Raw genomic sequence first — 14,224 nt, 5'->3', positions numbered from 1 at the left:
CCTCTATTGTATTTTTTGGGTCTTCCTCATTCAACTGATGCTGGACCTATAAGATTGAAAGGGAACTCTGGTGGTATGTGGGAGACAAACAAATCTTGGAGGTATAAGGGAAGGAGAGCAGACAGTGGGGACAGGTCTGTTAAAGTGGTGAGTAAGGGCTGCAGTGAACATGTCTCTTAATTCTGTTGTACTGCACTCTCCTAACTGTGTAGTACAGTGCTCTCCACATTGTAAGCACTCAGTAAACACCACTGATTAATTGCAAGAAGGAAGTGTCTTGGAATTTCCACAGCCACAGAGATAGGCTGGAGAACAAAGAGGCAGTTTGAGTGGTCAAGAAGCCTTCTGAAATGGAGTGTTAGGCCCTTCACCCCACTACCCACTTCCCTCAAGCACGAATAAGGTCAGGAAAGGGGAAAGATTATACCTCCACATAACAGCTGGCCAAGACACCTTTAAAGAAATTATCTGGCCCAGTAGAGCCCCTACAAGCAAGCCAGAAAGCAGATTCAAAGTTACCCCAAAACGTTATCCTCCTAAACTCCATAAGCCCTCCCATTAAAGCCAACACACTCAACTCCCACCAGGTTCTAGAGGTGGGGAGGGGGCGGCCCGACCTGACGTCAGTCATCCACCTGATTGGAAGCAGCTGGGTTAGATATCAGGTGTCCCAGGAGGAAGCTTTAGCAACTTCACTGGAAGAGGGGATGGCTTTGGGAAAGATAGGGTAGGATGGGATAGGGGATAAGGGATAGGATTGGATTGAATCTCTAGCATGAAAGGATTTGTCCAGGGAAACACAAATTCCAAACAGCTCTCCAGGGGGTCTCATCTCTGGCCTGATCCCCACCCCACCTTTCTTTCCTGAGTTCCCTCCTCACAGCCCCCACATCCGACCTGCTGACACTGGACCCCAGGAGTAGTCAGAGCAGCCTGGCCCTGTAAAGCAGAAAAACCATCACTCTCCCCACCTTCAGACCCCTCCTAAAATCACACCTCCTCCAAGAAGTCTTCCCCAACTAAGGCCTCATCTCCACTGTTTGACACAGAAGGGAGTGAGAGAGGAGGAAAAGATATCATTTTGGTTTTATTTTGTGCATGTATGTTGTGTTTTAAAGTTTCATTGCTCCTAACGTGTCTCTCTAGTCTTTCTCAGAGCTGGAGAAGGAGGCATAGAAGATTGCAGACAGCCTAGTTTTTTTTTGAGGGGGTTTTGGGGGCAAACACTGTTTCTATGTCTGAGCCAACAGGACAGACTCGTCCTGCCCTTCTCACTCACACTCACCTCCTGCTCCATCCAAAACACAGGACTCATGTCAGAGCTCTCCTCTGGGTAGGAGGCAGTATGGTTTGGGTCTAATGGAAGGAAAATGTCACTGCACCTTCTCCACCAGGCCTGACTGAAATACATCTGGAGTCGTGGAATCTGACCTGAAGAGAGACATGTGGATTAGTAAGGGGCCAGGTTCCCTCACCCTGACCTTTGCCCTGTCCTCTGCTTCTGTGGCCCAACCCTTCAGTCTTCCGCAGATTCTGATGTCTCATAACTGGAGAAGGAGGGGTAGGAGATTGCAGACAACATAGGTTTCTTTGGCTGACACCATTTTCCCTCTCCTCCACCAAACATTAAATCTATCATCTGGAGAGGTGAGGCATATAGGCAAACCACCTCACTAAGATGACTGCAACAATCTGCCCTTATTTATTTATTCATTTATTCATTTATGTATTTATTTAAATTAATGTCTGCCTCCCCCTCTAGGCTGTAAGCTCGTTATGGGCAGGGAATGTGTCTGTCCTATGGGTACTCTCCCAAGCACTTACTATAGTGCTCTGGACACAAGAGTCTCTCCATCAATTCAAATGATTGACTGGAAGTGCAGAACTGCATGCACATTGGAGAGAATTCAGTTTCTGGGACAATACCTGCCTTCTATCCCATTGGAGAGAATTCAGTTTCTGGGACAATACCTGCCTTCTATCCTCCCAGCCCACACCGCTATGAACTCGATTTCATGCAGGAACCTGCACAACTCTGCTTCTCAGAGACCCTGATCTCCAGATATTAGAAACCACAAACTTCCACAAAGAGCCCAAAAGTGTCCCTTCTCTGGAGAGTGAGGCTGTGCAGTGACCCTGCAGTCAGGACTGTAGTCCCAGAAAGGCTTGACCCATCTATAGAATTAAGGGCCCTGGGTCTTCTCAGTCCCAGGCAAATCAAACAGAACTAGCTTCCTGCACAGAGCCCAGGGCCCTGTTCTCCTGAGTGGCATCCGCCTCATCACTCTTCTTCCCATGATTCTCTCTCTCTCTCTCTCTCACACACACACACACACACACACACACACACACACACACCACCCCCCTTCTCTTTGGGGTAGCAATGCAGTTTATTCAGTAAGAGGGAAAATATGGGAGTTGAATCTTCCCTCAGCGTGAGAGATGATCCTCGAGGCCAAAGAGAAGCACTGAATAACTGCTCTGGAGAAATGTCCCTGGTCCCTGGAACAAGAACCAGAGCAGCGGCCAGCCTGGTGACACTAATAGGAATTCTGGGCAGCTGTGCCTATCACTGCCTGGTGGGAACAGGCATTGGCCTGGAAGGCTGCCCTTCTCAATAGCCCCACGATAAAACTAGCTATTGTTGTATGAGGCTTCGCCTCTCTCTCACTATGTGCCAGGCACTTTACCAAATACTGGGATAGGAAGAAGCCCATCAGTTTGGACGTAGTCCATGTCCCACATGGGACTCACAAGTTTTAATCTCCATTTTAGAGATGAGGTAACTGAGGCGCAGAGAAGTGAGATGACTTGCCCATGGTCCCTCATAAGACAAGTGGCGGGGTCTGGTTTAGGAGCCAGGTCCTAAAGACCTAGAGAAGTAGCGTGGCTCAGTGGAAAAAGCATGGGCTTTGGCGTCAGAGGTCATGGGTTCAAATCCCAGCTCGGCCACTTGTCAGCTGTGTGACTTTGGGCAAGTCACTTAACTTCTCGGTGCCCCAGTTACCTCATCTGCAAAATGGGGATTAAGACTGTGAGCCCCACGTGGGACAACCTGATTCCCCTGTGTCTACCCCAGCGCTTAGAACAGTGCTCGGCACATAGTAAGCGCTTAACAAATACCAACCTTATTAGGTCCTTCTGACGCCCAAGCCCGAGCTGTACCCACAAGGCGGCGGTGCCCTCTCTCCTAGATGGTGATCCTGGGCAGCCACGCCTCTCTATTGCTGCCTGGTGATACTTTGCTCTAACAGTGCCAGCTATCTCCTTGGGCCTCCATCTCGTCTAGGTCGCTTCTGACTCCTTTTCCATGGCCTCCCTTTCCATGGCCTCTCTCTGGCCTGGAACTCCCTCCCTCTCCACATAGGCCAGACCACCACTCTCCCTTTCTTTAAATCATTATGAAGGTCTCAACTCCGCCAACAGGCCTTCTTTGATTAAGGCCCACTTTCCCCTCCAGCCTCTTCACCCTTCTGCATCAACACCCTTGTATCTGTAACTTTTAGACATCCGCTATTTGCCCTTCAGCATTTATGTGCATATTTACAAACTACGCACTCTGGGTACAGAAGTACAGTGGGTGTGAGCACAGAGGGGGTAGTTAATGGCAATAATAATAACAATGATAAATAAACATTGTTGTATTTCTTTAGTGCTTAAAATATGTGAGGCACTGTACTAAGCACTGGGGCAAATACAAAAAAAATTGGGTTGGATGCAGGCCTTGGCCCACGTGGAGCTCACAGTCTTAAGATCCATTAATTAAATTCAGTAACTGAGGCACAGAGGAGTGAAGTGACTTGCCCAAGGCCACACAGCACACAAATGGCCGAGCCAGGATTAGAACCTTTACCTTTAAACTCCAAGACCTGTGCTATAGCCACTAAGGAGAGAACGAGGTGAAAACATACTGGGGATTATTGAGCATGGACTGTGTGCTGAGAACAGTAGGCTGTGCTGGAGGAGTACGATACTGAGTTATTATACTATATGTTAAGCACTTACTATGTGCCAAGCACTGTTCTGAGCACTAGGGTAGATACGAGGTGATCAGATTATCCTACATGGGGCTCACAGTCTTCATCCCCATTTTACAGATGAGGGAACTGAGGAACAGAGAAGTTAAGCAACTTGCCCAAGGTCACACAGCAGACAAGGAGCAGAGATGGGATGAGAACCCACATCTTCTTACTTCCAAGCCGGTTCTCTTGCCACTAGGCCTTGTGGTTGCGGGCAGGGAATGTGTCTGTCCCATTGTACTCTCCCAAGTGCTTTGTGCAGTGCTTTGTACACAGTAAGCCATCCACCATATCTTGCACTGTGAGATCAGGCATTATGAGATCTGGTCCCGGAAGAGTCGCCTGAGTGAGTGACTATGGACGCCCAAGTCTCTCGCCCTGCCCTCCATCGCCCACTAGGAATCACATCTGTTCGACACTTCAGACTCCAGGATAGGCATCTGTCTGATAGAAAGGGAGAGATAGGGAGGCAAAAACCATCTAGGTTACAAACATGAATCTCCCTGAAATGTGTATTGCCCAGTAGGGGTGAGATTTGACAACTGCAGCTATGCCATCGTAGCTTAGTGGAAAGAGCACGGGCTTGGGAGTCAGAGGTCATGGGTTCTAATCCCTGTTCCGCCACCTGTCAGCTGTGTGACTTCAGGCAAGTCACTTAATTTCTCTTTGCCTCACCTACCTCATCTGTAAAATGGGGATGAAGACTGTAAGCCCCACATGGAACAACCAGAATACCTTGTATCTATCCCAGAATTTAGAACAATACTTGGCACATATTAAGTGCTTAACATATACCATCACTATTATTGTCTCCCAAGCAGTGAGGCTTAGTGGAAAGAGCACGGGCTTGGGAGTCAGAGGATGTGGGTTCTAATCCCATCTCTGCCACTTGTCTGCTGTGTGACATTGGGCAAGTCACTTAACTTCTCTGGGCCTCAGTTGCCTCATCTGTAAAATGGGGATTAAGACTGTGAGCCCCACGTGGGACAACCTGATTACCTTGGATCTATCTCAGTGCTTGGCACATAGGAAACACTTAACCAATACCATAATTACGATTATTATTAAGCAAACTCCTAAATTCTGCATCTCAAAACCCTTAACTAACCCGATCTTCATATTCCCAAGTCCGTTAGTCATTCTCCATGGACTGGATGCCCAGAACAATGAAAGACTGGACAGAATTCAGTCCATGCACTCCTGCTCTAGAACCGGAGTCCACATGGCTCTGATCCTCAAAGAGGAACAAGGGTGATATGCTAATGCCACCCAGTCCTACTCCTGACACTAGACTTCTCACTCCCCCCACTGTCCAGAAGCCACCACTGTCAAGGCCACAAACACCCATTCTCTGAGCCTGAAGATAGGACTGAGGGCAATGGGAAGTTTGATCCATCTAGAGAATTAAGGGCCCCGAGTCTTCTCCGTTCCAGTTAGGTCAGAAAGAACCAGTTCTCTGCACAGAGTCCCAGTTCCCATTCCAGTACTAGCCTCTGTGCTGCGGGTGGCAGCCCTCTCCTCTTCTCTTCACCTCCAGAGATGAACTTGGAAGCATGGAAATTCAAACGCAAACATATTCAACAACCACAAACACCTTCCCTTAGAGGTGGTGGCACAGTTCCTGGCTCTCACTCTTCATGAGGATTAGAGTTGGGAAATGCATTGTGGTGGACACGGAGGGGGTCCCCAGTTTGATAGGAACTACCATTATCACACGTGGACAGGGGTGTGCTGGGCTCCAGGTCTGCTCAGTTGGTCAAGCCAGAGCTAGCTCCCTGCATGGAGCCCCAGTTCATGAGTCCAGAACCAGCTTTCTTGCTGTGGCAGCCCCCTCCTCATTACTCTCCCCAAAGCTAACCCCATCTTTCATGCATGCAAGCACACACACACACACACACACACACACACACTCTGAGTGGGAGTGAATTACAGAGCTCCATCTTTCAGTGGTGGGGTGCATTTGGGAATTCATGTGACTGCGCAAGTGCAAGGGGATAAACTTCAAGGTTGGAGAGTTGTGATGAGCTGCAACCGCAGAGGGAGCAGTAGCCAGTAGGATTCTCCCCATAGTCATCCAGCCCCAACCTGCAGACCTCTGGAGGAGAAGATAGTGGGGCTTTCCTCCTCTCAGGCCGTAGACCCAACTGGGCCCAGAATCAGGGGTCTTGGAACTCACCATAAATGTCTCCTCTGAAGATGGGGAAGAGGATGCTCAGTCTCATGAGAGAGAGGTGACATTGGAACCATCCATCCAGCTAATGAATTATGCCAGTTAATTTCCCCCTGCACTGCACTTAGCGGGTCATTGGGTATTTTGATTCTGCTGCTTTGGATGCTTCTGCTGACAGAAGATGGGTTGGGAAGCATCAGTTTTCTAAAGTCAAACAGGCCCTGACTCTGCAGCAAACAAGCCATGAACATCAGGAAAAGTCCTTTGGCTTCAGGTTCATGGAGGAGTCGACCAGGTGAAGATGCACAGACTCTTCCTGTGAATTAAGCAGTGATGAGCTCCACTTGGGGAGTCCAACAGACACACAATTCGCCCAGGTTTTAACCACTCGATCAATCAAATCGAGGAAATTTATTGGGCACTTACTGTGTGCAGAGCAGTGGACTAAGAGCTTGGGAGAGGACAATAGAACAGAGTCGGTAGACATGTTCCCTGCCCACAATGACCTTATGGCTTAGAGGGATGGTCTAGAGTCAATCAGCAGTACTTATTGACTGCTTACTGTGTGTTGAGCACTGGACTGAGCTCATGTGAAAGAACAATACAACAGAGTTGGTAGATATGTTCCCTGCCCACAATTAGCTTACCCAGATGTTTGTAGCAGAAAAGAAAATGAGACATGACTTGGAAGTTCTCTTCAGTGAGGAGTAAGACTCTCATTCCACCTTTATGAATGCTCCTTTTTTTTCCGGTGGTATTAGTTAAGCCCCTTATTATGTGCCAGGCACTGTTTTAAGTTGTTGGGGCAGATATGAACTGATCAGGTTGGGCAAAGTCTGTGTCCCACATGGGGCTCACAGTCTTAATCCCTATTTTAAACTTGTTGAGGGCAAGGAATACAGGACTGGATTAACCAACACCTAACCCTGCATTTAGTTCTGTAGTTGTAATGGTATTTGTTAAGTGCTTATCGCGTATGATGCACTGTTTTAAGCACGGGAGTAGATGCAAGCTAATCAGGCTGTATACAGTCCACATATACTTGTGGGGCTGAGTCCACATCCCCATTTTACAAATGAGGTGACTGAGGTAGAGGGAAGTGAAATGACGTGCTCAAGGTCACACAGCAGACAAGCGGCAGAGCTGGGATCAGAAGCCAGGTCCTTCTGACTCCCGGACCCAGATTCTCTCCATTAGGCCACACTGCTTAGCACTTAAATGCATTATAATAACAATAAAGACATGGTTTCAGCTACCACGTCAGTATGAATGACTCCCAAATCCATCTCTCCATCTGCCACGTGAGATTGGGAAAAGCTTCTTCATTCCGAACAGTAACATCAAGTAATTATGCTTCCATTCTATTATTTCCTCTCTCTATAATTTATATTAATGTCTCCCCATCTAGACTGTAAGCTCGTTCTAAGTGGGAAACCTGTCTTCCAACTAAGATGTATTGGACTCCCCCAAGTGCTTCGTACAGTGCTCTGCACGCAGTAAGCACTTGATACCACTGATTGATTGTGAACCTATCGTGATTTTATAACATTTATAACAAAGATTTGGATCCACTCTCTGCAGCATCCAGAAAAGTGACTAAAAGGGATATTTTGCCATTCAAAATTGGAAAAAAAAAAGTAATCGGAAGTCACGGTATTAGCTCCACATGGGACAGGGCCTGTGTACAACTTGATTTGCTTACTTCCACCCCACCTCCTGGTACAGTGCCTGGCACATAGTAAGTGCTTAACTAATCCCCTTATTATTAATAATGAAAATAGTAATAATAAAATGCTAATTCAGTACCTCTTCCCCCTTCTTTTATACTGTGAATTCCATGTGGGACAGGACCTGAGCCTGACCTGATAATTTTGAATCTACCCAGGGCTTGGTACAGTGCTGGGCACATAGTGAGCATTTAACAAATGCCACCACAATCATTATTATGCAAGTGGGGATGGGAGCCAGCTGGTTTCTCAACAGATTTTTGTCCTCTCTCTCCTTCTCCTGCCTTGTTAACTAGAGGAGGGTGGTTTGGCTCCACAGACTGGACCTTGCCAAAGAGGCCACATGGGAGATTAAACAATAGGGTTTATTTTTCTACAGAAACGTTCTGGACATGTCACCCCCCTCCTCAAAAATCTTCAGTGGCTGCCTATCTATCTCCATATTAAACAAAAACTCCTCACTATAGACTTTAAAGCTCTCCAACACCTTGACCCCTCCTACCTCACCTCCCTTCTCTCCTTCTACATCACAGCCACAACACTCTGCTCCTCCTGTGCTAACCTTCTCACTGTGCCTCCATCTCCCCTGTCTCACTGCCAATCCCCTGGCCTACATCCTACCTCGCATCCGGAACACTTCAATATGACCGATTGATTCACTTGATTGATTTGGGCCTCCCTCCTCAAATCTGCCAATCGCTCTTCCTCCCTTCAAAGTCCTACTGAAGGTGCACCTCCTCCAAGAGGCCTTCCCAGACTAAGCCCCACTATTCCTCAGCTCCCACTCCCTTCTGTGTCACCGTGACTGGCACAACTTTGCTCTTTCCCACCTCTCCCTACCCCACAGTCTTTATATATATATCTATATTTTCATTTATATACATTGATGTCTATTTACTGGTATTGATGTTTGCCTCCCGCCCTCCTAACACACACACAAACACACACATACACACGCACTTACTGTGAGTGTGTGGTGGGCAGATATTGTCTCTCTTTACTGCTATATTGTACCTCCCAAGCACTTAGTAAAGTGCTCTGTTCACAGTAAGCACTCAATAAAAATTAACGAATGAATTTTACAAAGACCAATTTTCCAAGCCTTTGGGAGACTTCAATGCATCTGGTCGACAAGATCCCTCCCTTTGAGCATCTTACTTGCTAGTGGGGGAGGCAGACAGTAAAAGAAAATTACAGGTAAGCAGGATATCTGAGGCACAATAGCATTTGTGTGTGAGCAGGCATCTGCACACGTGTGCCCTTGAACGCTATCTCTGCAGGGGTGTGTACTTGTGTATTTTGAGTTGTCTGCACTGGGGTACTTGTCTATGCATATGCCCAAGTATGGTGTCTCCGTTCCCTGTGTGTGTGTGTGTGCGCGCCTGGTGAATATTCCCTGTCATGGGCCTGGGAATCATGACAGGGGTTCTAATCCTAGCTCTAACCCTTAGCTGCTATGTGACCTTGGGCAAGTCACTCCACTCTGTCTTTTCTCATCTGTAAAATGGCAATTAAGACAGAGATCCCCATCTGGGACAGGGACTGTGTCCAACCTAAATTGCTTGTGTTCCACCCCTCCTCTAGCCTCCCCAACCACTTGATGTAGCGCTTGGCACATCGTGGGCACTTAAATATCACAATTAAACCCAACACTGCCACTTGCTACTGTGTGATCTTGGGCAGATGACAACTTCTTTGGGCCTCAGTTGTCTCATCTGTAAAATGGGGATGGAGACTGGTGGCCTTGTACGGGACAGGGACTGTGTCCAATCCCAATTGCTGTGCTGTTTACCAAACTCTTGCTGCAGTGCCTGACATACTAACTGCTTAACAAATACAACAATTATTATTATTACCACTGCTATTAAAAACCCAGTTAGAGGACACATTCACTGTCCACCAGGAGTTTACAGACTAGAGGGGGAGACAGACATGAATATAAATAAATAAATGATGGACATCCTGGCACTTAAGCACTTAATACCATAATTATTGTGCTTATTATTATTAGAAAAAGGGGAGGGGAAGCAGGGACCCAGAAAGATTGAGGTACACCACTAAGTCACACAGCAAGTCACTTAAGTCACTTCAATATGACAGATTGATTCACTAGACTGACTGGATAGTGGAACCTGGGACAACCTCCAAACTCAGTCCCTGCCCACCTCCAACCCATGCTGGCCTCTCCGTGTCTCTCGGGCCTAGGGGGTCCTGCCTTCTGCCCTAGCCCTGCCCACCAAAGTCAATAGGGGCAGGGAGAAATCTGAGACCCTCCAGCCCATTGGAGCTACATTCCTCTAGCGACCCTGAGGCTGGGTAGGGGGAACGGGAAGGAGAAACAGAGGGTGTCATCACCCCCCAAATGTGCAAGGCAAAGGCTGGGGGTCCCAAACTGGAACGAAAAGAGATCGGGGCCGAACTTGCAAGGGAAAGGCTGCAAGGCCCAAACCTGAACAAAAAGGGTTCGGGTCAAACCTGCAAGGCAAACTCTTGGGGGGCCAAACTGGTACCAAAAGGGTTCTGGGCCAAACCCGCAAGGCATAGGCTGTGGGACCCAAAATGCAACAAAAAGAGTTCAGGGCCAAACCTGCAAGGCAAAGGCTCCCAGGGCCCAATTGGAACCAAAAGGGTTTGGGGCCAAAGCTGCAAGGCAAACTCTAGGGGTCCCAAAATGGAAGCAGAAGGGTTCTGGGCCAAATTTGCATGGCAAAGTCTGGGGGACCCAAACTGGAATGAATAAGGTTCTGGGCCAAACATGCAAGGTAAAGACTGGGAGGGGTAAACCTGCAAGGCAAAGGCTGCGGGACCCAAACTGAAATGAAAAGCCTTCGGTGCCAAACTTGCAAGGCAAACTCTGTGGGCGCCAAGCTGAAACCAAAGGGTATGGGGCCAAACCTGCAAGACACAGACTGCAAGACGCAAACTGGAAGCAAAAGTGTTCGGGGCCAAACCTGCAACACACAGGCTGCGGGGCCCAAACTGGAAGGAAAAGGGTTCGGGGCAAAACCTGCAAGGCAAGGACTGTGGGACCAAAACAGATAAGTAAAGAGTTTGGGGCTAAACCTGTAAGGCAAACTCTAGGGGTCCCAAACTGGAACCAAAAAGGTTCGGGCATTACCTGCAAGGCAAACTCTGAGGGGGGGCCAAGCTGGTACCAAAAAGGTTCAGGTCAAGACTTTCAAGGCAAAGGCTGCAGGACCCAAACTGAAACGAAACGGGTTCAAGGCCAAACCTGCAACGCAAAGGCTGTGGGGCCCAAACTGTAACCATAAGCGTTCGGGGCCAAACCTGCAAGGCAAAGGCTGTGGGTCAAACCTGGAATGAAAGGGGTTCGGGGCCCAAACCTGAATGAAAATGGTTCGGGGACAGAACTGCAAGGGAAAAGTTGCGGTACCCAAACTGAAATGAAAAACCTTCAGGGCCAAACCTGCAAGGCAAAGGCTGAGGGCCCTAAAGTGGAACCAAAAGGCTTCGGGGCCAAACCTGCAAGGCAAAGGATGGGGTGCCAAACCTGCAAAGCGAACCCTAGGGGACCCAAACTGGAACCAGAAGGGTAAAGGGCCAAACCTGCAAGGCAAAGGCTGTGGATGTAAACTGGAAGCCAAGAGGTTTGGGGCAAAACCTGCAAGGCAAAGGCTGTGGGTCCCAAACCTGAATGCAAAATGTTCAGGGCCAAACCTGCAAGGAAAACTCTAGGGGTCCCAAACTGGTACCAAAAGGGTTCGGGGAATTACCTGCAATGTAAACTCTAGGGGGGCCAAGCTGCTACCACAAGGGTTCGGGTCCAGACTTTCAAGTCAAAGGCTGCAGGATCCAAACTGAAACGAAAAGGATTCTGGGCCAAACCTGCAAGGCAAAGGCTTTGGGACCCAAACTGAAATGAAATGGATTCGGGGAGAAACCTGCAAGGCAAACTCTGGTGGGTCCACACTGGAACCAAAAGTGAAAGGGCAATACCTGTAAGGTAAAGGCTGCGGAGCCCAAACTGGAACCAAAAGCCTTTGGGGCCAAACCTATAAGGCAAAGTCTAGGGGACCCAAACTGGAACGAAAAACGTTCAGAGCCAAACATGCAAGGCTAAGACTGGGGGTGCAAACGTGCAAGGCAAAGGCTGCAGGGTCCAAACTGCAACCAAAAGAGTTCGGGACCAAACCTGATAGGAAAACTCTAGGGAGCCCAAAAAATGGAACCAAAGGGGTTCGGGGCCAAAGTTGCAAGGTAAAGGCTGCAGGGCCCAATGTGGAACCCAAAGGGTTCAGACCCAAAGCCATAAGGCAAAGGCTTGGGGGGCAAACGTGCAAGGCAAAGGGTGCAGGGCCCAAACTGGAATGAAAAGTGTTCGGGGCCCAACCTGCAAGGCAAAGGCAACGGGGCCCAACCCTGAATGAAAAAGATTTGGGGCCAAACCTGCAAAGCAAATTCTAGGTGGCCCAAACTGGAACCAAAAGCATTCAGGCCAAACCTGCGAGGGAAATGCTGTGGGACATAAACTGGAAGGAAAAGGTTAAGGGCCAAACCTGAAAGACACAGGCTGTGGGACAAAACAGAAAAGAAAAGCATTCAGGGCTAAACCTGCATGGCAAGCCCTAGGGGTCCCAAACTGGAACCAAAATGGCTCAGGACATTACCTGCATGGCAAATTCTGGGGGGCCCAAGTTGGTACTAAAAGGGTTCGGGTTGAGATCTTCAAGGCAAAGGCTGCAGGACCCAAACTGTAACCATAAGGGTTCGGGCACAAACTTGCAAGGCAAAGGCTGCGGGACCCAAATTGGAACCAAGAGTGTTCTGGGCCCAATCTGCAAGGCAAAGTCTGCAGGGTCCAAACTGGAATGAAAAGTGTTCGGGGCAAAACCTGAAAGGCAAAGACTGGGGGGCCCAACCTGCAAGGCAAAGGCTGCAGGGCCCAAACTGGAACAAAAAGGGTTCGGGGCCAAACCTGCAAGCAAAAGCTGCAGGACCCAAATTGCAACAAAAAGGGTTTGGGGCCAAATCTGCAAGGCAAACTCTGGTGGGTGCCAAACTGGAACAAAAAGGGTTGGGGGCCAAACCTGCAAGGCAAAGGCTTGTGGGGCCCAAACCTGAATGAAAAGCGTTTGGAGCCAATCCTGCTAGGCAAAGGCTGACTGGTCCAACCTCGAACACAAAGGGGTCTGGGCCAAACCTTTAAGTCCAAGGCTACCTGGCCCAAACTGGAACGAGACGGGATCAGGGCCCAACCTGCAAGGCTAAGGCTGCAGGGCCCATCCTGGAATGAAAAAGGGTTCTGGGCCAAACCTGCAAGGCAAACCCTAGACGCCCCAAACTGGAACAAGAAGGGTGTGGGGCCCAACCTGCAAGGCAAATCTGGGGGATCCAAACCTGAACGAAAATGATTTGGGGCCAAACCTGCAAGGCAAAGGCTGCGGGGCCCAAACTGGAACCAGAAGGGTTTGGGGTCAAACCTGCAAGGCAAAGGCTATAACGCAAAATAGAACAAAATGGTTTCAGGGCCAGACCTGCAAGGCAAAGGCTGTGGGGTCCCAACCTGGAATGAAAAGTGTTCGGGGTCATACCTATAACACAAAGGCAGCAGAGCCCAAACTGGAAAGAAAAGGATAGGCCAAGGGAAAAGGTTAAACTAGGCAAAAACGTTAGACTGGGGAAATGTTAGGCCAGGGGAAAAGATTAGGCCTGGCAAAAATGAAGGGTAGGAGGAACGGTTAGGCAGGGGAAACCTGCAACAAGAAGGGTTCAGGAACAGGCCTGAAGACAGAGGCGCAGGGGTCCAACCTGGAGGAGAAAGGCAGGGGTGCCAAACCTGGAAGGCAAAGGCTGAGGGGGCCAACCTGGAATGAGAGGTGTTCAGGACCACCTGGAAGGCAAAGGCTGGGGTTGGTGGGGCGGGGGTTAACCAGGATAGAGAAGGGTTGGGGGCCAGGCATGGAAGGAAAATGCGGGAGCACCAAACCTGCAATGAGAAGGGTTCGTGGCCAGGCCCTGGAAGGCAAAGGCAGGGGGCCCCCAATCTGTAATGAGAAGGGTTTGGGGCCAGGGCTGGGAGGCAAAGGCGGGGTGGTCCGGGATAGAAGGCAAAGGCGGTGGGGGGAAAAACGAGAACGAGAAGGTTTCGAAGGCAGGCCTGGAATGCAAAGGTAGGGGGGGCCTAACCTGGAAGGCAAAGGTGGGGGGTCCAAACCTAGAAGGCAAAGGTGGGGTTGGGGGGGCAACCTCCAACGACAAGAGTTCGGGGCCAGGTCTGTAAGGAAAAGGCGGTGGGGGGCGGGGGGTGGTCCAAGAAGGAAAGGAAAGGCTGCAGGGGAGGGAGCTAA

General features: G+C 49.2%; 1 protein-coding gene across 1 annotated transcript in view; it reads right to left on the bottom strand.

Annotated features, from left to right (window-relative positions):
• The window catches only part of LOC114809177 (sodium bicarbonate transporter-like protein 11), a 78,216-nt gene that overhangs the window by 44,678 nt on the left and 19,314 nt on the right, over positions 1 to 14,224 (bottom strand). Inside the window, 3 exon segments of the mRNA XM_039911288.1 lie at positions 10,757 to 10,811; positions 12,434 to 12,447; positions 12,545 to 12,670. Of these exon segments, the coding sequence (XP_039767222.1) occupies positions 10,757 to 10,811; positions 12,434 to 12,447; positions 12,545 to 12,670 (195 nt within the window).

Source organism: Ornithorhynchus anatinus, chromosome 1 (genome assembly GCF_004115215.2).
Source record: "Ornithorhynchus anatinus isolate Pmale09 chromosome 1, mOrnAna1.pri.v4, whole genome shotgun sequence".
Classification (NCBI taxonomy): domain Eukaryota; kingdom Metazoa; phylum Chordata; class Mammalia; order Monotremata; family Ornithorhynchidae; genus Ornithorhynchus; species Ornithorhynchus anatinus.
Note: the sequence above shows the minus strand (reverse complement) of the source record. Positions and strands in the feature narration are given on the sequence as shown.